Below are 25,880 nucleotides of genomic sequence, written 5' to 3'. Positions count from 1 at the left end.
AGTAACCATGAAATTTGATTTTTAGTATGGTTCCATGAGTCGATATCGAGTAATGGAACATCAACTCATGGAGGTTTAACTGTATTACTTTCTTGGCAACGGAGTGTTTTTCAATCTAGTATTCATCAAAAATTTGTTCTTTGTCTCGATCTCTCCCTATCTCGATGGTCCCTTCGATATTGAGATGTAGAGAGGCGACTGTATAATTAAAAATTGAAAATCGAAAACCACAATTTTGATATAATTCTCCTATATTGAGATTCTTGTTTTCAATTTTTAATTTTAACTTACTTAATATCTAAACTAAAGCGACCATATATGTCCCGCGAAACGCGGGACACCCTGTCAGATCTCGTTCCCAGTCAAACATTTTTCGTATTGGATGTGCATTCTACAAACATTTTAGGTCTAAATCATGATCTAATTTCTCAGTTTAGTCGAACATCTAAATTTGACGCAGTAATATCATTTTGAAAATTGCGTTGTCCCGCGAAACGCGGGACGTCTGGTCACCTTAATCTAAACGATCGTTGGATAATTGATTAATTTTGTAGCATTCTTTCCAGTGAGTGACTGGTCTTTTTTCTGGAATTTGTTTTTGTCATGCCTTTTTATATAATTTGTCTAGCATGTAAAAGAGTTCTTGATGCACTACAATATGGAGTCGTGTAATCAAACAATGAAACCGCATCAACCGCATGTGGTTATCACATTTTCGACAGAACGATTTCACGCATCAACGAACGCCCAAACTTCCGAGAAATCGTTTTCCGCCACTCAACCGACGACGATGATACAAATTTTCTTCAATTAAAGCCACTCGTTTTGTGTCCCTTCGTCGTGGCAATCCTCCAAATAATCGCACGCACACCGCGTCACAGGCAGTGACCATTCCGCGACCGTCTCAAGATATGACACTTCCCGTCTCGCCGCCCAAAATTGCATTCAACGATCCGCCAACTGACTAACTGACCATGCTACCGGCGATTATCGACCCGCAAATCTCTCTCAGTTATTGCGAGGAGCTTGAGCCCATAAGACGTGTTAGATTAGAACGAAAATTCCTTCAGAATGAAATTGGGGTACTTTGTCGGGATTTTGCTGATCATTGGAGTAGTTCAAGTGCGAAGTCATTCGTGTCCGGTGTTTTTGACATTATCCTCACTTGCGAGACATATCGAGGATGCGTCGCTCGTTATAAACTGGGGTCCAGATTGTGAAACACCACCCAATTGGATAGGACTCTACACTCATAATCCTGCATTGTCAGAGTCTCCGCCAGTTGTGAAGATCTATGTAGAAGGCCAAAAATCCGGAGAAATTGTAACAGAACTTAAGTTCGGTAAACCACGCCTTCCGGGAGGATGGGGCTACGACGAAGTCCTTCGTCACATCCCGAAACGTCGAGCTAAGCCGCTTTGCTTCGACTTCTACCTGGTTGGTCACAATCGGGACAACGAACTTGAGACCTTCGACTGCCTCAAAATCCAACCGAATTGGATGTTCACAGAGCGCAGCATCGGCAACGTTTCTCTGAAGGACCTTTTCCTCCCGGGAACTCATTGCTCAGCCTGCTACCAAACCAAAGCCAATATCAACCATATATTCTTGAAACGCGTTGGCTACCGACAAGATCTGGATATCTGGACACAGCTCGTTTTTGGCATTCGCTATCTGGACTTCTCCGTCGGCTACCACCCATCCCACAATGGAACGCGCAATTTCTGGATCATGAATGAAAGTTATCGCGTGGGATGGATCGTACCGATCCTTCATGACATCCGTCGCTTTGCGATTCTCTCAGAAGAAACCTTAGTGATGGACTTCCGTCGATTCCCGCTGGGATTCCACAACCATCCGGAACAGCACTTAGAGTTTCTGCAGGTCTTGGAGCAGGAGCTGGGTGACCTGATTTACCACAGGCCGCACTTTGGAGATGAGCAGAATGACGACACCGAGTCCTTCCACCTGACGATCGACCAGATGCGACGGGAGGGAAAGTACATCCTCGTGACGTACAATCATGCGGCCAGTTTGAATGGTGAGTTTGTATACTTGCAGACATGAACAGAGCTAAATAAAAGTGAACTGAAAGGGAGCGGGTTTAAGTTAGAACGTCATCATTGCTACAATTTCTGCTCTAATTGAGCCGGCGAAACGCGACGGCAATGTTGATCAACGGGTCATTATCTAATTTATGTCCAGCGTGTTGTCGGCGGTCGGAGTTCAAGAAAAGAGATTTTGTGTGATCGCGAGAAAGCTAACTCTTTTCTCTTTGCTCAACCTTTTTGAACTGCGGGCCAAATTGTAAAAGAAAAATTGTATGGCGGGCCACATTTTTGGACGGTTAAATATATGCATGAAGTCTGACAAAACCAAACCTCGGATTTTCAAAACCACAAATCATGACAATCGTTCGCTGTAAATTTGATCGACTGGTTACCGTCAGCAGATGACAATTCAACCAAATTTTCAGCTCGAATGGTTGTTTAGTTCCCTATATTTGTGCTGTTGGAATTTCAAGGTTTAGATTCGATGTATTTTCGTTCCAAAATGTTGTGTCACTTATAATGTTCTCATAAAATAAACATCATGTGACAAAAGTTAGTAAACGAAGTTCAAGAAATATTTTGTCATATTGGTGAACGAAGCAAATTTCATTTGGAAAATTATGAAATAAATTCCAGCATATTTTGAAAGTTCTAAGTACACCAGAAATGTAAAACCCTGTGAGAATAATGCCCAGGATTGTATAAAATCATACTCCGAATACTTCCAGAACCCAACCTAGTATTTTCAGAATGGCCCACAATATTTTAAAACCCTGAACAAGCTTTTACGAAAATCTTGGTTGGAATTTTAATGATTTCATAAAAATCGTGTCTAGGATTCCTTCAGAATCTCACCCAATACTCATTCCAGAAACTTTTCTTGAAAACGTTGTGAATGCTTACCAGTATATAACAACAAACCTGCTTAATACTCTATATTTTTTCGCTTTAGATTCAGTCAAAATCCTACATGGTGTTATATGGTAACCTTTCCCAGGATTTTAGAAAATAACGTTTTAAATCACGCCCAGCTGTTGGTAAAATTTACTTCCAAAGTTCTGTAAAAATTTGAGCCTTGATTTAGTGAAATTTTGTTTGAAAATGTATCCTTTTGACAATGAGTTATGTTCACGTTTAATTCATTGAATGTTGAAAGAAGGCACGGTAGAAACATTTTTTTTTTTGTAATCCCAATAATATTAATCTGATATTTGTGTTTTTTCTCACAATGAACCTCAAATCATTACCTCAAGTCAGATTTATGAGTAGAACAATTTTAACCTTTAAAAAAACTGCAATCGGCAGTGTTTAAATCTAGCTGCAAAATGCCCAGCTTCCTAAATTAATAATTCAAATCATTAACAAAATAAACAATTACCGAGCTAAAATGTTAGCTTGAAACTAAATTGTAAATAAAAACGGTTAGTCTTGGTATGCTCTATTTAACTTCCGGTTGGTAGAATAGCCAACGGGCCAAATATGAGAAGAATCATTGAACCCTCCGCGGGCCGAACGTTGGACAGGCCTGGTTTAAAGGCTGGTTTGCTACTGACAAGAAAAGTAATCGCCTATCTCGATGCGTGGAAAATTTCTTCCCAGAAATGGTCCAGAAAATCACATTTCAAATTCTTTACTTTTCTTGAACGAAACAGCAGGCACGGTGTATTATGGCTGTGAACCGTTTCACCAGTTCGTTTAACTATTAGTTAAAATTTGACATTTCGATAGTTATTTTCCCCTCAAAAGGTTAAATTGAACATCGCAGTCGACGCATTTGAGCTTTGACAGTCGAGTAGTTATTTCAGAACAAAGTTGACAGATGGTTAGTTATTCTCAAATTCACGGGAGCAAAAAATAACTTTCGAACTGTCAAGTTTAACCATGCTCCAGAGCAGGGTTATTTCTAACCGGAGGGTAAATAACTATCAAGCTGTCAAATTTTAACTAAAAGTTAAACGAACTGGTGAAATGGTTCACAGCCTATATTGAAAGCAATATTCTGTGAACTGATAGTTTCTTCACGACGTCATTCCTATCCATCTCGAACAAATTTTTGAAAAAAATGATCTAGTTGTCCGGATGGTATATAGTACGACAGGAGTGACGTTTACAATCAAATTCGATGTTTACACCAGTAAAGAGCCTGCCTTGTTAATTTGTACGTCGTGGTTTAAGCATAAAGCCAATCCTAAAATTTTCAAGAGCACGAATCTATAGAACTAGACAGCGTTTCAAGCTGAAAACTTGAATCGATTGATTACTCGGTGGCGATGACAAATCGATCAAATTTCAGCTTGAACCGCTGCACAGTGGTTCGATCTAGAACAAATGTCGGCCAAAACCTCAAACTCTCTTTAATATTGCTGAAATCATATATATGACAACTTGGACAGGATAGTTCTCAGTTATTCATTGACGGATTCAAATGAAATTTTCACAGCGCGTCAGGTATTATTTGAATTTCAATATTTTTGATTAATTTTTCCATGCACAACTCCAATAGTAAATACAACTAGACTAAAGTGAAATTTTTGACAAAAATATAAACTATTCATTAGAGTTAATATGTTCATCTCGTGTCGTATTCAGATGAGATGAACATATTTGCTTATGATGGTTTTTGTGTAGAGCTTTCATATCTTCCACCTTATTTATTTAATACGCCAATTTTTCAAATTTGTAAAATAAATCACTACGATGAATTCGTATTTGGGAAAATCACTCAAACAAATATGTTGAAATTTATGTGAAGCCTGAAAAAATGTGAAAATTTGTCCATAAATATCTAACCCTGCATTGATGCAAGTTTCATCCAATTAATCAGTTTCAGCATGATTGTCATGTCTATAGCTTCAGTCGGTTATCATACTTGTTTTAACAGGAAAAGCAATTCCACGTAGAGAATGATTTTTCCAATTTGTTCAATTTTATCTGGAGGCTGCATGTCGAAGGAAATAGTTTCGTTCAACCATCGAAATAAGCCGAGATAATGTGTGATATATTATTTAGTGACAGTTCAAATTTAAATTCAAAGTATTTCAATACCGTAATAATATCAAATATAGGTGTGGACAATATTTACTTAAGGTATGATACCAAAATATTGTATACATAAGGACAGAGAGTCCTAGCGGTAAACGCGCAGCTATTCAGCTATACCAACCTGAGAATCGTGGGTTTGAACCCCACCAATCGAGGGTCTTTTGGTAAAGTAAATTTTCTCGACTTGCCCAAGCATAAAGTATTATCGTTCCTGTCACACGATATACACATGCAAAAATGGTCAATCGGCAAAGAGAGTCCTCAGTTAAAAACTGCGGAAAGTACTCATAAGAACACCTGCCTGCTTAGAATCAGGAATTGTCCCAGTTGAGACGTAACGCCAGAAAGAAGATGAAGAAGAAGAATATAGGAGCGAATTTTTCGTTCCTTTTCGGGATGCAATTCATGGCTACTGCGATTGCAATGCACGTACTAGCGTATCACGGGATTATTATTATTTAATTAGAATTGCACTCCATACACCTTCAAACGCGTTGAAAGTGGTCTATCGCAAGTTTTCGCAAAAAAATTCCATCCTACTTGAAAGCTCTTGTTTTAAGCTTTCGAATGAACTTATTCCCATAGCGGGCATTCGTGGGCTACTAATGTCTTAGGGTACTTTTCTAAAAAAATAATTCGTTTTTTGAACAATTTTAACTATAATTCATTTTGTATGAATTCAATTACAATTTTTATTCAACTCAGGTGTACTTTTTGTATATACAAACAACTTCTCTGAAGACACCATTGCGGCTTGAGCTCTCTTTAAATTCAGAAATAGCTTGTGAAATACAGATCGCAAATATACATTTTCTTGAAAAATCATGTCCACAGTCCACTCAAGGAGCTGTATAAAATTCAAATTCCAATGAATTTGCTTCAAACGTTGGATTTGAACCACAGAAGTGTTAAGGAAGTCGGGAAAAATATTACTGTTTGTATAAAACAACTTTGATTTTTGAGGTTTTGGCCGCCTTCGGACCATTGTGCGCTGTCTGGTTCTCTAGATTTGTTCTCTTAAAAATTTGGCTTCGATTTATCTTCACCTTAAGTCGAAATGGTTTGAGCCTGGGAAGGAGGCACAGATACTACAAAAAAATATGATACTGCAAGATAATTACAGTTTGCCAACGACAATCAAGGCAGACTTGATGAAAATCATCAGTTTTCTTTGTAGATAAGTAAAACGGTAGATACCACGCTGAAAAACATGTAACCTATTATTGAATATTTGGGACAAAAATGTCAGCTATTCGCTTACTAAACTTCAGAAACCACTACTGGTGCCTCACTTTGGTTTATTATTATGATTTTGTTGATGATTTCTACATTTTTATGCAAAACTTAATACTTTTTTCGTTCAAACGCCATAATAACTTACGCATTTGAATAGTTTTAAAATGTGCAGTACGTTAGAAAAATCTGGTAATAAATTACCTTTCACCATGACCTTTATTTAAAAACAACGAAATCTTATAAAAATTCTATTATATTTGGTTGTTTTTACAAAAGTCGATGTAAATACGTGAAAAATATAGCAATTTTTTCATCATATTTTGAACATTGTATTGTGAACTATAAGGAAACATATTGTTAAGATAAAAGAGAAAATATATTTTGTAGTTTTTTTTTAATAAAAAGCAGGGTTGGCACACTTGCCCTAAAGTCCGCTACATATCTTTGTCACACACTTTCCAACAAAACTCACTGTATTTGAATTACTACACTTATATGACAGACAAAATTTATTATATTATGTGAAGGTCAGACATGAACCATAAAAATAAATATAAAAAACAAATTTCCATCAATCAAGTCGCGCAAATTCGATGGTACAGTAGGGTGACCCAAAATTTACAAAATTCAAAACTCTTACAAATCTCGAATTTACAAGAGCACAAATCTAATAAACCTGACAACCTGTGAATCAACCGTTTTTTGCATGTAAACCCATACTTTCTTCAGTTCCTCGGCTGTCTTCACTACTTTAGGTCGTTTAAGAAGGTGCTACTTCATAATCGCCCAGTACTTCTCGATTGGACGGAGCTCCGGAGTGTTGGGAGGGTTGAACATTTTCGGCACGAAATTGACCTTATTGTCCGCATACCACTTCAGTACCTCCTTGGAGTAGTGGCATGAGGCCAAATCCGCCCAGAAGATTGTTGGGACGTTGTGGGCCTTCAGGAGAGGAAGCAGCCGCTTCTGGAGGCACTCTTTCATGTACACCTGTTCGTTCATCGTGTCCTGGGTCACGAAAGGTGCGAAAGGTGCGAAAGGTACGAAGTAAGTTCGATCAATCTGTCAAATCAACTTTGTTATCATGAATTAACTCGTATAAGAGTACCAATTAGTTCGCAAAAAAAACTACACAGTCCCATTGAATGTTATTTTTCATCACATAAAATATGCCTGTAAATCGCTTCCTCTTTTATACGTATAAAAGCCATTTCGCGACATCTTAAACGTGAAACTTTGCATATATAAGCATCGCATAACGCAAAAGGTAGATTCGTTACTCTGTTTGTCTGGGTAGTGAATGAATGTAACTCTATCACGTGAATGGGGTCAACTGAACAGGAAATATTTCAAGAAGATTTGCTATGTTAAAAGGTGTATAACCCACTTGGCAACGACTGTCGATATGGCTAAAACTGGTGATTCTACCCTATATAAAATTAGCATGGAAAAAGTGACGATGCAATTATGCATGGCCTTTTCAAACGATACGTCCTTTGTTAAAAATTGTTTTGGACATTGATATTTTTTAATAGAATGGTTTCCGGGAAACTTTTTTCCGGGCAATGAAGTATCCGGAAGCTATCTTTCCGGGAAATTGTATTGTATTCTATTAAAAATCTCCAAAATCTCAGAATACATAATAAAACGCATAATACAAATCCATATTTCGTAATTATTACATTGTTGTCTGTGCTGCAAGTTTGCTTTAGATTTGATTTATATAACTAGCAGAAAATTTAAAATGTTGGGTGTGTTGATCGTAGCTTTTAATATTAACGTCTTGTTTATTACGTGTCTCGATTGGTAATGTACAATAAATGACAATCTAAGGCTGTGCTAACCTGATCAACTCTTTGCCTATGCCTGCTTAACCTAACAAACTGCTACATGAATTTAATCAATTTAACTTGAGCAGTGTTGGCAGCTCCCAATTGATATTGCCGTACATCAATCAGTGGAAGTTTATTCCAACCTTGCTGACCATTCCATTATTCTAATCTTGCTGAAATGTTAATATTTTGTCTTTTCTTCAATTCTTTTTCAACAGTATTGCCAGCAACATGAACATTTATGCGTCGGTAGAATGTAGAGCATGCAACACTTCCTTCGACTTCGGTGAACATTGAATATAGTTATCTTCAAAATTTATATAATAATTGCATAGAATACCCCCTATATGTTTGAACCAACAACTTGGTGTACTGCACGAGGAATGTTGAGATGTTTTTTTACTAAAGGAATTTGTGAAAAACTTTTCGGGAGAAATTTCTTGTCAAATCTGTGAAGTAAAGGTAGGAGGTACCTCTACAAGAATGAATACTTTCCCAGAATAAATTCGTATAGCTTGTAAACTTCTGGAAAGTTCTGAAAAGGATTTTACCGAAAAATTGATAGACGTGTTCCTGAAGACAATCATGAAAGATTCATTGATAATCCTGATGGTAATTACCTGATAATCGTGAAAGAATCATGCCTATGAATATATTTACCATTTTTTTCAAAATCGCAGAAGAAGTTTCCAGTATAAATCCAGAAAATAATCAAATAATTATAGATAAACGCCTGCAAATACGCAATGACCATTTTGCTATACAAAAAAAGTAAAGTTTGGAGGCATGGCTGTCGGCTTCTAGAGTTCAAAATGTACTGAAACTGTAATTATTGAAGGGATTTTAGATATTTCGAGAATAACTTACTAAATATGTAATCGCCAGCAACTTCTTGGACAATTTTTGGTGAAATCACAGAAAAAACTCATTGAAATTCATTGAAGAACAACTTGAGTAGGACACTGCAAGATGCCCAGACAACCAAAACGTACGTATAACGAAATCACCTGGAGGCTTTGTATGTGCAACATTTCACTTATAAGATGTCGCGAAAAGGCCTTCTACGTACAAAAGTGGAGGCGATATGCGTGCATATATAATCTGTGATGAATAATAACATACAATGCGAGTGTATAAATTTTCTACCGAACTAACCTGTGATCTTATCCAACTTAACTTATGATAACAAATGTTGATTTGACAGCTGCTACGGAGTGATCCGATTTTGTTTGTACGAGTGTATGAGACGAAACAAAATGTACAAGTGAACTCAGAAAAGAAGTGTTTTATGCGAGGAAGGTCATCAATCTGACGAGTTTATCCACGGTGTTTTGCGGGTTTGATGTAATTAGTATGAATAAACGAGTTGCAACGTGAAGTTTCATGCGATTTCTGGTTGTCTGGGTGTGGCCTATATAGCGGTTCTGGTGAACGCAAAGCTACGCAGTAAGAACATACTGAGGATCAGTGGCGCGGGAAGTGGGTAGGACATGTACTACGCACAGAAACAGCTGGGTAGGACAGTCAAATAATTGTCCTACCCATGGTTCAACAAAAAAAAACAAGATCAACAGAAAACTTGAAAAATAAGTTACACTTATTGACTAACTAAACTAATTGAATATAACTATATAATTATTTATCATATGTTCAATATCCATACACGCTCGATCAACGTCGTACTTATTATCATGTGGGGAAGAAGACACGATAATGTTTTTCATGTGATTCTTATGCATAGTGAAACGTGACATGGTTTGTGCATGACCCCCAAAAGTTCTGGCTCGTGGAAAGAACGACCTTCAGGGACTTTAATCGGTTGAGCAGGCTTTTCAAGAATTTTGTATCAAATTCCCCTATCATCTATATAAATAAAAATGGAGTGGTGTTTGTATGTCACGAAATGGCTTGAGAACGGTCCAACGGATTACCGCAAGACTTTCACTGTTGCACTCCTCAAGAGATGCGACGTGTTCGTGCGAAGAAAAAAATTGGGAAAGTCGCCGGGTTTATCGGGAAAACGGGAGAAGACTAAGGTGTTATTTGTATGGGGAATTTCTTGACGTTTTCCAACAGCCTACTTGATGGCAAAACGAAGTTTGTCGGGACCACTAGTCTATATAAATAAAAATGGAGTGGTGTTTGTATGTCACGAAATGGCTTTCGAACGGGTCAACCGATTTGAATGATTGTTTTTCCGTTTTGTTCGTCAAGTGTTCCGACGTGTTTGTGTGTATAAAAATCCCAGAATATTCACCGGGAAAGTCGGAAAAAACGAGCGAGAACGAAACTGTTATTTTGAATGGGACGATCCATAGCGTTTTTCAACAGCCTACTTGATGGCTAGACGAAGTTTGCCGGGCTCACTTGTCTACATAAATAAAAATGGAATGGTGTTTGTATGTCATGAAATGGCTTGAGAACGGGTGATTGGACTTACATGATTCTTTCACTGTTGAATTCGTCCAGAGCTCCGACGTGTTTGTGCGAAAAAAAAGTTTAAGAAATTCTTCGGGATAGTGGGGAAAACGGAAGAGTACTAAGCTGTCATTTTCTACACGGGACTTGCATGGCGTTTTTCAACAGCCTACTTGATGACAAGACGAAGTTTGCCGGGACCACTAGTTGAGAATAATTTTATAAGTCGAGCTAATTAATGTGACTCGTCTGTAGTCATTGTCGATCAAAGTAAGCATGCATATTTCAGATATCACCCGTCCACTCCCATAGTAATGCAGTCACATGAGTGACAACTGTCGATTAGCTCGAGTGACAGAGCCGAGTCGAGCAAAAATTTGGGTAAACAGTGACTCCAGTCGAGAAGTTTTTGTTCGACTCGTCTTATAAAATAGGGCCCTAATTTGACCTCAATAATCCTACAGGGATCTCTCCAGAAATTTCTTCAACAATTCGCCCACCAATTTTTCAAAGAATTGCTGCAGAATTTGCTCCAGGAAGTCCTTGGCAACTTCAAAGCTGCTTCCTCCAGAAACTTCCTCAGTTATTACTCTGATTTCTTTTGTATTATAAAAACTAGGGCCGGTGTTCCCTTAGTGGACAGTCCCCTATAGTCGCACTAGTGACTTTTCACGGCCGTTTTGCTATAAATCTTTTCAAAACATTTTTTGACATGAAGGTCAGGACCTATTTATCTAAGTACCATCTTGATTTTGCTCAAAGTATGATCGAAAAAAATATTTTTGCTTAAAATTTGAGCTCCCTTGCGCCTATAGTAAACCTATTGTTCCTATAGTAGCACTACTGAGAGAAACTATTTTTTATTATACGAAATAATTGATTAAATTATAACTTTTTTACATCAATCGAAAGCTTAAGATCCACACTTTATAGGAAAAATATAAATGTTTTGTAAAAATACAGTTTTGATAAGTATTTTGCCGACGCCGTGATGCTAATGCTACTATAGGAACAGATATTAGAAATAGTGCTACTATAGGCACATGTGTTCCTATAGTGGCACACGCGATAATAAATACAAATATTTGAGTTTTCGTATGTTTTATATTTTCCCCACAAAACCAAGATAAAAAGCTATCAGATGATGTAAAAATAATGACGCTAGCTTTATTTTTCGATTTTATACGAATTTTTGTTCTTAGCTATGCGGCTATTGGTACATCGACCCTATCTTACAATATTTTTTTCACTAATCCTTCAACCAAATTCTACAGAGTAACAACAGACCCTTTTTTTTCTGTTCGGAACATAAACCACTGCGACCAATATTTGATCTATTGTAGTACAACAGACCCTAAGAGATCTTCGAAAAATGCTACAGATTTACAGGACATCCACAAACATTATTCCAGAGTGTTTGAAAAGCAAGAATAGCTCAAGGTTTTTTTTTTAAGAAACCATACAAAAATTCCTTTGTCTGTTCATATGGGTTCCTTTAAGAATTCATCCAAGTTTCTTCCAAGAAACCCAAAATGCCTTGAAGGGTTCTTCGAACAAATGCATTTCATCCAAGTATTGCTCCTGCAGTTTTACCAAACATTTCTGAAAAAGTTTCTCAAAAAATAGCCATGCAATCTTCAAATGTTAAATTAAAATTTCGCACCAGTTTACTACGGTATTTTTTCTAATAATTCCTTTGATCTTTCCTACACAAATTTCTTTGGAGGTTTTGTTCAATGATTTTTCGAGAAATACGATTGTTTTTTTACGGCTAGTGGTCCCTGCAAACTTCGTATTGCCATCAAGTAGGCTATTGTAAAATATTATGTAATTCCCCATACTAAATGACACATTACTTAGTCTTCTCCCGGTTTCCCGATTATTCCGGAGGCTTTCCAAATTTATCGCACTATCATGTTGCATCCCTTGTCGAGTGCAAATCATACGTCAATCCGTTCATCCGTTCTCAAGCCATTTCGTGACATATAAACACCACTCCATTATTGATTTTTTTCAGCAAATTATCTAGGAAATCTCCTAAAACTTCCTGAAGATTCCAGGAATGATTTCAGAGATCGTTGTTAATTAAAGGTTACTTTGATACTTACACAAGTTTGATCAGAGGTTTCTCTATGATTTTCGTTAGAAATAGGTACTGTAGGTATCTGTAGTAATTTCTGCAGAAGTTATTGATTGAATTTCTGTAGACGTGTTGACCGAGAATCTTGGAGGATGTCCCAGGGAAGTTGGTGGATTAATCACTGGATAAAATCTTGGAGGAGCGAGGACTTTCATGAAAATTTTCTCAAATAATTGTTGGAGGAATTTAGATGACTTCTAAAATAATCTTTGGGAAGTTCCATTTCTGTGATTCCATGGGAAAATCCAGGTTTAATTCCTGGGGTTAGGATACATCACTAGATGAACTAAATAAACTCCTCTTGAAATTTCCTGAGTAATATCTGAAGTAATGGCATGAAAATGAAGGGGTTAGAAGCAAATAGTTGTTAGTGACAAAAATCTATTCTTAAAACATCTACTTTGATTTTTTTTTCCGAACAAAATGCAAGTCAGTCTTCTAAGAATTGTTTTTTCTGTTTCATTTCGTTTTTTTTTTCTAATTCATTTTTTCTGTTTAGCGGAATAATCATCTCCAAATATCGTTAGAACGCTTGGAAACAGTAGAATTTTCTCAATTTAACTCAATTCAAAGGCGACCAAAATGTCCCTTACACTCCTTTGTGTTTGAGCGCCTTTAATATAGTAAGCTTCACTGTGCACAAACTATTTGCCATCGTTTATCCTACTCATGATTTCGAACATGGACGCGCCTTTGCTGAGGATCATGAGTTCAAATACTGCCACTCGAAGATCTTTCGGAAAGGAAATTTTCTCGACTTCTCAGAGAATAGTGTGTCTTCGTGCCTGTCACGTGATATACACATGCCAAAGCTCTCAGTTAATGACTGTAGCAGTGATCATAAGAACACAGGCTCTGTCCCAGTTGGGACGCCGCAAAGAAGAAGAACACTGGAAGATCGTGTGGGAATTTCTGGATAAGTCACACAAGGAATATGCTTATAATTTCATGAGAATTCTGAGAATTATTTATTGAGAAGCTCCTGACGAAATTCCAGTAAGAATCATCAGCAGATTCGATTCACAGATTGTAATTATCGTGTAGGTCGGCCGAGAGCAGTACAGAGACTCCCTGAATCAAAGGCTTCAGGGTCGGCACGATCACCTCGCAAAACTCGCGGGCAGGGAATTTCCGCACTCAAGAATAGGGTTACCACAACACTTCAAAAGACAACAGCTTATTAAGGCCCAAACGCAATGATAGCGGAATGGCAACGGAATGCGGTACTGGTTATTATTTTATTTATTTTTAAAATAAAAATTTTGAAAGAGGGAAAAGCCCCTTTGAGTGATTTTCTTATGAAATTCTTCTCAAAAAGGCACAAAACCTCTTTGTCTTTTTAAAATTACATTACAAAATGGTAATAATAATAAAATATAAATCTAAAGGCTCAGGCGGCATTTATCCATTGCAGAGCCAAAAATCTTGAAAGAGGGCCATGACTCGAAAACAACTTAATGCCATCCTTAAATGAGTTTATTGAAAATGTTTCCATCAAACCTGAAGAGAGGAAAAAGAACGAAGCAGAATCAAACGAAATACAAAGCATCATTTAAAAATCTATAAAGTATTTTCAACGAGGTTAAGAATTTACTTCCCAGAATATCACGAACAGATTGAGGGAGCAAACGATGATATATTTTCAAACTTTTAGAGAAAGTAATTCTAGGTATAGCAAAACGCGTACAATGAAAAACAATATGGTCAATATCCTCATAAGCATCACCACAATCACACAAATTAGAATCATTGATGTTGATACGATAAATAACTATTACAAATATATAATGATTGGATATAAGCCACGACAATGTACAAATAAAATTTCTTCCGACACCAAAATTTTTGAACCAACTAAATCGACTAACATTAGGTAAAATTGAATGACACCATCGTCCTTTATCACTATAGTCCCATGAAAGCTGCCAATTATTTAAAGAATATTGTTTTAAATCTGTAAAATATGCAGACGAAGAAATTTGTCTGTTGAACATACTGCCACAACGAACCCCTAATTTTGCTAAAGAATCAGCTTGCTCATAACCATAAATGTTAGAATGAGCAGGAACCCAAATAAATTTAATGATGTATCCCTGAGAATGCAAATAACATAATTGTTTTTTCAGCAACAACATAATGGGATGAGTTTTAGAATTGAAATTAATAGAATTGAGTGCTTTCAAACTACTTAAGCTGTCTGAACATATAATAAAAATATTTGGAGAACATTTTTTAATCAAAGAACGGGTGTCCTACGTTAGGCAGAAACACGAAAGGCGGAAACACATAAGGCGGAATTTCGAAAGGCAGAACTAAAAAAAGGCGACTACGCACAAAAGGCGGAATCACGAAAGGCAGAAACACGAAAGGCGGAAATACGAAAGGCGGAATCACATAAGGCTAATTTAAATTTGGCGGACTTTTTGAACCAGCAGAGCAAACGGCCGGCCGTTTGCTCTGTTGGTTCAAAAAGTCCGCCAAATTTAAATTAGCCTTATGTGATTCTGTGGTTTGCTTTTACAGTGAAACTTCCATGTGTCGACTTTCCATGACTTTATAACGACTCACGATATCATACTAAAACTAAAATTTCATGGTTAATATGATGGTGCCCTCAAACAGATTTTACGGTGTACAATATTAAAAAGGTGATATAGAGTAGGTCTACCAGCGATGGACGTAATGGTTCCCTATTTCGCTATACGTGTTGATTTAATTGTTTTCAAATTTTGAATTATTTTTTGTGTCTCAGTTGTGAGGTATTAAAAATGCCGTCACGGTAAACCATTCAAAAAGATTCCAAATGTGAATGATTTCGAAATTTATCATATGGCCAAATAGGGAACAACTATGGCCATAACTGTTACACTTTCCCTAGGTCATTCCTATCCACCTCGAACAAGTTTAAAATATGATCTAGTTGTTTGGGTGGTAATGCTACGATAGGAATGAACCAATCAAATTTGATTTTCACACTAGTAAAGAATATGACTTAACAGTTCTGTATTCTGTACAACTCTCCAAAGCATTTCTGTTCCATGACTCGATGTTCCATGAGCCAATGCGATGGTCCGAATTATAGAGTTTGTAGTAAATCTATTATAGCACCGTATTGGAGGCACTTCTATGAAGCATTTTGGAATGCGAGCATTCTATAACCACGGACAAACAGACGAATACTCGAATTATGTGCATCGTACAGCAAAATTGTGCACAATTCTAATATATTATGGTTGGCCGACTGGCCAGTCGTAGCGCTCGTATCGCTTTTGCGCACCTGATTCTCGGTTTGCCAAACACAGCAATTTTAGCAATGGACAGTAACATTTGCGAGACAAAGTTTCAAACGGGTAATTGTTCTAGCTGTTACGTCAGTTTTTCTGTGCCGTAACATAACCGCGAATATGAGCAGCTTGAATATCACTAGCAGCAGTAATTGGGCGAAGAAACAATATATGTTTAAAAAAAGAATCAATTTGAACTGGCTCTTTAGTGGCTCGTGGCGCCTAACATATTCAAGGTGATAAGTCCAGAAAGAATAGCCGATGATTAAAAGAAGGACAAACCACTGATAATGCATTAGATTTTTTTTTTTTTTTCAATGAATAGACTGTCCATCATTCGGGCTAATGTCACTTTCGAGCAAGTGCCTTTCGGGCTAGTGACGTAGAATTACACTGCGAAAATGACAACTTTGACAAATAAAGCTCTCAGTTAATAACGGTTGAAGTGCTCATTGAACTCTAAGCTGAGAAGCAGACTGCGTCTCAGTGGGGGCGTAGTGCCAAGAAGAAAAAGCAACAAAATTGGCTAAATCTTGCGAAAATCGGTTATTTCAACTAACATCAACCTGGTGCGAGAAGATATTTCTCGGCACCGTAGCGTAATGGAGGGCATTTGATGGTATTTACCTATCATCTATGTATAATACCTACATATAAATTGAAAAACAAAAAACCCCGTTTTTCAAAAGAAATTCTAAGTCCGCTTAGTGATTTTGAAAACGCTGATATGAATAGGAACCTAAACAACTCAGTCTAATTATGGTTTGAAAGCTAAAGTAATCATTTTTAAATCATTTTTGAATGATTTCGCCTTTTTAGATTATGCCTTATGTTATATTCCGCCTTTTTTTACATGTCTAAGTTAGTCTGCTTTTTGAGTTTCCGCCTTTTGTGATTCCGCCTTTCGTGTTTCCGCCTTTCGTTAGGGTCCCGAAATTAATAGAATTGAGTGCTTTCAAACTACTTAAGCTGTCTTAACATATAATAAAAATATTTGGAGAACATTTTTTAATCAAAGAACAAGTAAAATACAAGTCAGTTAGCTCAGCTATTAAAACTGAGCAAGGAGATTGTAATTTGAAAAAATAAGCAGAATAATAATTATAAACTCCAAAACCAGCAATATTTTGGATTAATGATCCATCAGAAAAGTAAAATTGATGTGAATCTAATCCAACAAATTTACGCTGAAAAAATAAAGATGCGAAGCGAAAATACTCATTACTAGGAATTTGTTTTAATTCTTCATATAACGATAAATCGATCATAGGATGAAACGAGTGAACATTAATATCAAAATTATTATAATTGAATGTAGAAATTATTGTGGGAACAATATTAAAAGAAGAACAATATTTGTATGAATCTAAAATTTTGCAAGTTGGATTTATAATATTTAAACATTTCAAAACATCAATTATTTATTGGGTGTTTTTTTTTTCACAAAACAATTCAACATGAATCCAGCTAAAACCTCAATAGATTGAGTGTGAGTTGAATTCATTAATTTTAAACAAATTCTTAGACACCGAAATTGAATCTTTTCTAGCTTACAAAAATGCGATTGACTAGCATTTACAAACGTAAAACATCCATATTCAATAATAGATCTAATGGTCGTTTTGTAAAGTGTAATTAAATCAGTAGGATGAGCCCCCCACCAAGTACCTGTTATGGTTCTAAGGAAATTTATTCTTTTAGCACAAATTATCTGAATATATTGAATATGTTTTTTCCACAATAATTTTGAATCAAACCATATTCCTAGATATTTGTAATCATCAACTTGAACAAGTTTCGTGACCATTAAGATATAAATTTATATTAACAATAGAACGCTTACGAGAAAATAAAATAAATTTAGTTTTAGAAACAGAAAAAGAAAAACCATTATTGTTTGCCCAAATTTCAATATTATTTAATGCACATTGCATAAAATGACGAATAATTTCTCTATTATTAACGCTGATAGAAATAACTTTATCATCGGCAAACTGATAAAAATAGCATCCATTCGGAATAACAGATGATATGTCACTGGTAAATAAATTATATAGAAATGGACTCAAACAATACCCTTGAGGAAGACCAAAATAACTATATCGTATCAATTTGGAAGAGCCATTATGAAAAAAATGCATAATTTTGAAAGAAAATAAATTATATAAAAAATTGGCAATTATATTTGGAATACAGAAATTTTTTAATTTTTCAAAAAGTAGATCTAATAACACAGAATCATAAGCCCCAGAAACATCAAGAAAAGTTGAAACCATATCCTGTTTCTTATTAAACGAAAGATTACTTTGTGAAGCCAGAAGAGCAGTGCAATCACGAGTGCTACAACCTTTTCTGAAACCAAATTGGGAAGAAGAAAAAAAATTTATTACTTTCAGCCCATAATTCTAAACGATTAAGTAACATTCTTTCCATAAGCTTACGAGGACATGACAATAAACTTATTGGTCTAAGACTACCAGCTAATGAAGGATTCTTGCCTGATTTCACAATACTGACAACCTTAATAGAACGCCATTCCGAAGTTAGAATATTTTGAAAAAGGAATGAATTGTACAATTCTAACAAATGTATTTTTCCATCATGTGGTAAATTTTGCAAAACAAGAAATTTAATATTATCAATTCCCGGAGACGTGTTTTTTGTAACAGATAATGCTAAATCTAATTCTTCTAATGAAAATGAAGCACTAAGTTCAGGAAAATAATTATATCTATGACAATTTTTAAAATTTATGGAACAAGGTACGAAATCAGGACAAATTTTAGAGGCAAATTTATTAATCCAATCTTCAGAATATTCTTGAATATTTGGAGAAGAAGAATTATAATTTCTTAAATTTCTAGCAACAGACCAAAGATAAGAAAGAGAAGATTCTTTATCAAGATTTTCTATAAAATTTCTCCAATAATTCCTTTTCTTAAATTTGGTAATTTGAATAAATTTAGCTTCAGCTTTACAGTATAAAAAAAAATCCCTTGATCCAAAACGACGAAAATTTTTAAAGGCGTCGGATTTAATTTTTAAAGCCAAAAAACAATCACTATCCCACCAAAATGAAGGATATTTTTTCCTTTGAGAAATTGGAGTAATTTTATATTTTTGAGATTTTAATAAACATTTAATTATAATTTCACAAAATTGTTTATAATTATCAAGTGGAGATAATGAATAATCAAAATGAGTTAACGAAAATGAAATAAGATCCGAAAATTTTATCCAATCAACATTTTTACATAAATCAGGCTTAAGGGATTCATTAGATGATTGTCTATTGTCATTATTACAAACTTCAATCAAAATAGGTAAATGGTCACTACCGTTAGGATCATTAATTATTTTCCAAGAAGAAAGGAATGTTAGACTATTAGAACAAAGTGATGAATCAATACATGTATGATGAGTAGGAGGAACAGCAATTTAACATCAACCAAATCCAGGATCAAATTACCTCTACCATCACTATTCCTACTACCCCAAGCAGAATTATGCGCATTAAAATCTCCTAATATGTAAAATGGAGAAGGTACATTATCTAATATAGTCTTAATTTCTGATAATGAAAAAGGATAATTTGGAGGGAAATAAAAACATATCACAGAATATTCCTTATTCAAATGTTTAACAGAAATAGCAATGTATTCAATTGAAAAATTGAAAGGTAAATTTAAATATTTAAATTGAATATTTTCACGAACACCAATCAAAACTGCTCCTGCTGAAACATTTCTATCTTTTCTAATAATATTAAAAGTCTAAATATGTAAGTGTTTACTTTCCACTAACCAAGTTTCGTTTAAACAAAATATATCTATATTGTGACTAAATAATAAAGCTTTTAATCTATCAATTTTGGGTATAATGCTACGACAATACCATTGTAATATATTTAATTTATTGGTAGCAGCCATTACACTGAAAACAATGAAGAAAGGAGGGGTCCAAAATAATTAAACTATTCAAAAATAAATGCAAAAAAGGGTAAACATTTTTTAATCAAACTTTTCCAAAAATCACTAAATCCTAATAAATATAAAATTTGTTCCAAAATTTTCAAAATGGGATTTTCAAAGTTTTCATCGAGGAAAATTTTTATCAAAAGATGTAGAAGGCTGAGGATCAGAATTTTCATTATTTTTGTTAGATAATAAACTAGCTCTTTTCCTTTTTGTGGGAGGTTTATATATAAATTGATTAGACTCATTATTTAAATCATCATTATCATAGTCAGATAATGCATCATAAATATTAGAAGAAGTAAAATCCCCAGAAGCTTTTAAGATCTCTGAATAGGAACATCGATTTTTGAATTTAATTTGTTGATTAAATTTTTGTTGGTTACCTTTATAGACTGAACAATCCTTAATAGAAAAATGAGTCTGTTTACAATAAATGCAAGCATCAGAATGTTTATCACATTCAGATGAAGAGTGTGAATCTCCACATTTGGAGCATTTAGGTTTATTTGAACAGTAAGTAGAAGTGTGTCCAAATAAAAGACAATGCTTGATATGCATAAGTTTGGGAAAGTAAAGTCTCACGCTAAAACAAACATTATTAATTGAAACAAAATCCGGAAGAACAGAACCTGCGAATGTTATTTTAATACAATCAGAATGAATATAACTTGATTCATTCCCATTGAAAGTTAATTTAGACAAACGATTACAGTCTAAAATTTTGACGGGAGCAATAGATTTATTTTTTAAATTCCTAAACCATAATTACGAATGTCATCGCAACTCAATGATTCGTCATAAATTACGCCATTTATCTCGCATGAATCGCAAGGGGCTTATATGCGGTATGAATTTCCAAATAAATTAGATTCTAGGAGTGCATTCGCATCTCCACGAGAACCAAAAACTACCCTTAATTTATCCAGCAATTTTTTTTTTAATTTCTTCAACAGTTTTATATTTTTTGTAAACTTCAGCCGAAATCAAAAGAACATTAATTGGTTTATCCTTCTTTCTAAAATATACAGGATAAGGACCAATGAAAGTGGAAGGAAGAATTTTAACTCTAAATGGTTTAGTATCTGAAGCAGGAAGATCAGAATGATCATCATCTTTAGAATTTGAAGATCCCCCGTCAGTTTCCATATCGAGAAAACTGTAGGGAATATAAATAAATAATAAAAAGTTTAGTGATTAATCAAAGTTAAAACTAAAAAGAAAGAAAAATGAACTAGAAAAAATATACCTAACAAAATCCAATCGAAATCTTGACCTATTTCTCCTTGAAAAAAGCAACTTCAATCTTGGACACTTGACAAGACCAAAAAACAGAAGAAGCTTCGAAAAATTCGATTGTTCTCAAAAAAAAAAATCTCCTCCGTCCGCAACAATTCGCAAAGAAATCCTCATCAGTCAAACGCACGCAACAAAACGATCACCCTACAATGTTGAAAACAATCCTAGACGGAATGTCTCTCCTCAGTTCCAAAGCGCGTAAACTGAATCAATCCAATTCTCAATCATTTTCTCCTCCTGAAAAAGAAAAGAAATGTCAGACGTCGAAAAAAACACGTCTTGATAATCCAAGGCCTGCTACAACAATGAGCGGAACCGGTTCGTCCGCATGAATCACACCATCTCGACCGGGTTGTCAATGAATGAAAGTGAGCCAACACTAAGTCGATAAGCATGTTATGGTTCATGCTGGCGAATCGGTTCCGCTTTCCGTTGCCGTTCCGCTATCATTGTGTTTGGGCGAGTTGGTAGTAGGGTGGTGCAGTCTGGCTTTGACCTATACTCATCTATGGCTATAATCTATTCTGTATCAGGAACATTGAGCTGCACGGATAAAAATCTGATCCCCACACCATGATTCAAGTCATGGTTCCTGGAGTCATAATCATGATTCCTTATAAGCGTAGCATCCAGTGTGGAAACACTAAGCGGCGCACTTTGCTTCATCACATTCATATCGATCACTCTTTATTCGAGATAACGAAGCGGTTGAGTGGTAGAGTACGTGGGTCACAATCGGAAGGTTCTTGGCTCGAATCTCAATGCGTGCTATTTTTAACTTTTTTTTTATTTTTTCGATCATAAACGGATGCGCGACTCAGCATTTTTGGCATTTGAATCATGACGCGTGTGTTGCGTTACGGCAATCTGACTCATGATATCATGAGTCCAAATCATGGTGTATTTTCATAAGACGAAAACACGCTGGAATCATGATATCATGAGTCATAATCTTGTTTTTGGATTCTGATTTCTACCCGAGTGGGAAAGTCTAAACTTAAATACGATTATTACCTGCCTTTTTAACTTAAATACGATAATTACCTGCCTTTTAAATTTCACTATTACGATACACTATCCACGAATTTCTCGGTAATACTCAAGATACAAAATGACCAACACTTACAAGATCAAGCATAAATCCCTTGAGATATTCGTTGTTGGGTTGTTCGATAATCTAATCCGCTTGATTATATAATTAACTAACTCACTATGCGTGGTAAAGATGGACAAATTATGAGCGGAAATATGAAAAAAACTGCACCAAAGCTCATTCTATTGTACGGCAAAGAATGGTTTTGAAAACTTCTTCTGTTGTTATTCATCATGTTGCTCTTTCCTTGGTAATTATAAACAAAATAATCTAGAGCAAAGTTCTGCAGAAATTTCTATAGATCCTTCTCAGATATTAATAAAAAAATCTTCGAAAGCCTTATAGAAATTAATATCGTTAAAGACTTTGAGATGCTTTTATTGACCTAGACTTTCTAATATCTAGGAAAAATCTTTTAAAAAAAGTCATTCAATGATGGCCTCCGGAAGCCGTCACAAAGAAAATCCTGTGTACATTTCTGAAAAACTGATTTAAGGAATTTTTCATGAAGAACTCCTGAAGAATTACAGGTAAAACCTTGTAACGAAAAATCTCTTGAACAAACTTTGAGATTATTTTTAGAGTAGGTCTTGCCTGAATTTCTACATAATTCTGGTGTATTGGAAAAACGATTCAGATAAATAATCCATCTAGCAATTTGATGAAAGCTCCTGAAAATTTCTAGTTAAGCTAAGTGACTGAAGCAAATCAAAACTTTAAATAAGGATAATCTATTATTACATAACAAAATGAAAATCGATATTACTAATTTAAGTCATTTAATTCAAATTATTTTCCGAGGAAACCTAAAATGGAACAAAATCATACGTCCCTTCGTTAAACAGCGCAAATATCTCCCATCAGAAACGACGTCCACACTAAGTCGAGAGAACAATTTTCAAAGTCCATGCAAGATGTAGCTGCAGTCGGTCTATTTCGTTTTTGGGCGGGAATTCCACTTGAATTCCTGTCTCCATCGGTTTCCACTAGAAAATAAATGTCAAATTAAAAGATCATTTTGATTTACATAACACAAACCTTAAGGCTGGTGTTGAATCCAAGCATAGTGATTTGAACAATTTTTGCATAATGTTTATCTAGTGCACCCAAAACAACACTATTGGTTTTGAACGGGTAGTTCAGTACAATAGCATACACGTTGGTAAAATTCACACCTTCATCCACCGTTTTCAACGTCTTTGAAGTGTACCAGACATTCGGTGTTGCGGTATCGTTCTGATACGTCCACGGTCGGCTCTTGTAGATGGCTTCTCCATTGGTTTTCAACCAACGTCCCATGTGCGTCAACCGCTCTTCGAAAATCGCATCAATCGTTCCATACTTCGTGGGACCAACATTGATCAAAATGTTACCACCGCAGCTTACCGTCGAGGCAATCTCCGCAATCAACTCTTCAGAAGTCATAAAATCTTCCAGCCTAGCATCTTGCCGATGACCCCAGCTTTTCTTATCAATTGTCAATGCATTCTCCCACTTGTGCGGTTGGAGGACACCTATCAATGCGATTGATGCGAAGAAAATCCTTTCTTAGAGATAAGATGCGTTTGCAAAGTGGTAAACACTCACCTGGATTATAACGGTCGTGGCAAGTACGGAAATCGCCATGAAGGCAAAGGGTTCCGATGCCCCACCGGTCGTTTGTAACGATGGTGTCCCTGACTGGCGATTCGTTGTACAACCACGTGAAGAACTCCTTGGCCTTCCAGTAGCCATCAGGGGCTTCCCAATCGCCATCGCTCCATAGGACCTCCGGTTTGTATTTGGTAATTAACTCCTTCAACTCAGGCCACACCTTGAAGTCTACGTAGTCATGTTTGAGGAAAACGTGAAGTTTATCATCCTCATAGAGTCGATTGAACCACTCAAACAGCGAATAGTAAACTCCAAAAGTAAGCTTGGTATTGTTCCTGATCGCAGTCGAAAGTTCCCCCAAGATGTCACGATGAGGTCCCACGTCTAACGAGTTCCAACTGAAGGTGTACTTGGACGGCCACAAGGTGAACCCTTCGTGATGTTTGCTGGTAAGGACTACGTACCGAGCACCAGATTTGGCAAAGAGCAGGGCCCATTCAGTTGCGTTGAACAGCTCAGCGGTGAAATCGCTTGCAAAATCCTGATACGTGAAGCCCGGTTTGAAGTTCTTCGTCATGAACTCCACATAGTTTTCGTATTTGCTTCCTACAGAGAAATCATTCTTAGAACATTTGATTTATAGAATCAGGCTGTTTATTACCTTGCCAATTGATCCAGAACCACTCCGATCCATAACTGGGTACCGCATACACACCCCAGTGCAAGAATATTCCAACCTTTGCATCGTCGTACCACTGCGGAAGGGGACGCGAGTCCAAACTTTCCCATGTTGGTTCATATTGCCCAACTTCGTTCTCCTGAATGTAACCAGCCGAAGTGGAATGAATCCATATCACCATACAAACTAACAAACAACGTAAACTCATCTCGTTGCGACAGAACGTAGCGCACAATCAGCGATAATTGAACCGGCTAGGCGAGAGTATAACACCGTACTAAACATCTGCGCATCGCTGCATTAGCTTTTCAATAAACTTCCGACGAAGATCCCTCATTGAGAGAGTATGGCTCAACAACCGTCAACCGTCGTTTCTTATTATGATCCATTTTAAAACCTCACTCTCCTAGAGATCTGCCTTAAGACTGTGGACATCGAAGTATGCTGCGCACGCTTTAACTGCGAGGCCTACTACACATGTAGCAACAGCAACATAGAAAACGACTTGAACCCTGACCACTTGAAAAGCTTATTTTGCGCCCAAACTTGCATGCAATTCATTTCTAGTACTAAAAGCACATTTCCCTTTCTTTTCCCTCGTAGCTTCCGATCTCGTGTGGGCGCCATGGAAAAAGCACTCCAGTTCGTTCCTCAAGCACACCGAGTTGGGTGAGTTCATGAAGAATCTCTTCTCGCAAAAGCACCCGGATGCACCGAAAGACATCGGATGGAGCTTCCACGGCGTGCAGGGTTTGCAGAGCAGCTATGTAATGATTAAATTATTTGATTCGAAATTCCTACTAATTCAGAATTAATTTCAGACCACCGACGAGAGTTACATGATGCCCAAGGAGCGTGCCAATCTGATCAATCCGAAGCTGATGACGATGCTCGGTGGGCCGTGGAGTCTGAGGGCCAATGCCGTCCTGCTGGACTACTTTACCAATACCAATCTGGTTGATATGGCGGTTCACACCAATCGGTACAAGACGTTGAAGAGCTTCGGAGAGGAGGTGGTCGTTTTGGACATTCAGTGATTTCAACAGGAAGATTCATTTAGGACTATAAGATTAAATATGCTTCAGATTAACGATGAGATTTTATTGAGGAAAAGCTAGTTTCAATCATCAAGTTTTAATCATCAAATTCAATTCGAATCATAATTGAGTATTATTAAAATTAAACTATAGACGTAAGTATATCTTTAAATAAACTAAAATTTATCTATTAAAAATGGTT

The 25,880-nt window shown here is 36.1% G+C and overlaps 2 protein-coding genes across 2 annotated transcripts; one reads left to right on the top strand and one right to left on the bottom strand.

The window, feature by feature from the left end:
- The first annotated feature begins 1,004 nt into the window (after nucleotides 1-1,004).
- LOC5573691 lies at nucleotides 1,005-25,880 on the top strand. The gene is made up of 3 exons (XM_021839793.1): nucleotides 1,005-2,041; nucleotides 25,245-25,408; nucleotides 25,463-25,880. Exons 1-3 carry the CDS (start codon nucleotides 1,072-1,074, stop codon nucleotides 25,676-25,678), a joined length of 1,350 nt encoding a protein of 449 aa, XP_021695485.1. The 5' UTR covers nucleotides 1,005-1,071; the 3' UTR covers nucleotides 25,679-25,880.
- Nucleotides 23,132-24,952, bottom strand: LOC5573692 (putative alpha-L-fucosidase). The gene is made up of 4 exons (XM_001660965.2): nucleotides 24,624-24,952; nucleotides 23,957-24,568; nucleotides 23,408-23,883; nucleotides 23,132-23,355 (listed from the first exon to the last, which is right to left on the bottom strand). Exons 1-4 carry the CDS (start codon nucleotides 24,847-24,849, stop codon nucleotides 23,248-23,250), a joined length of 1,422 nt encoding a protein of 473 aa, XP_001661015.2. The 5' UTR covers nucleotides 24,850-24,952; the 3' UTR covers nucleotides 23,132-23,247.

This window comes from Aedes aegypti, chromosome 2, assembly GCF_002204515.2.
Source record: "Aedes aegypti strain LVP_AGWG chromosome 2, AaegL5.0 Primary Assembly, whole genome shotgun sequence".
Classification (NCBI taxonomy): domain Eukaryota; kingdom Metazoa; phylum Arthropoda; class Insecta; order Diptera; family Culicidae; genus Aedes; species Aedes aegypti.
This window is presented reverse-complemented; position numbering and strand designations above follow the sequence as displayed.

Bases quoted from the DNA above. Each gene is read 5' to 3' on its own strand.
- LOC5573691 (XM_021839793.1), top strand. From the start codon at position 1,072: ATGAAATTGGGGTACTTTGTCGGGATTTTGCTGATCATTGGAGTAGTT. The intron at 2,042-25,244 runs GTGAGTTTGTAT...TTTCCCTCGTAG, and splicing joins TCATGCGGCCAGTTTGAATG to CTTCCGATCTCGTGTGGGCG. The intron at 25,409-25,462 runs GTAATGATTAAA...AATTAATTTCAG, and splicing joins AGGGTTTGCAGAGCAGCTAT to ACCACCGACGAGAGTTACAT.
- LOC5573692 (XM_001660965.2), bottom strand. From the start codon at position 24,849: ATGAGTTTACGTTGTTTGTTAGTTTGTATGGTGATATGGATTCATTCC. The intron at 23,884-23,956 runs GTGAGTGTTTAC...TCGCATTGATAG, and splicing joins CCACGACCGTTATAATCCAG to GTGTCCTCCAACCGCACAAG. The intron at 23,356-23,407 runs GTTTGTGTTATG...TTTATTTTCTAG, and splicing joins GATTCAACACCAGCCTTAAG to TGGAAACCGATGGAGACAGG.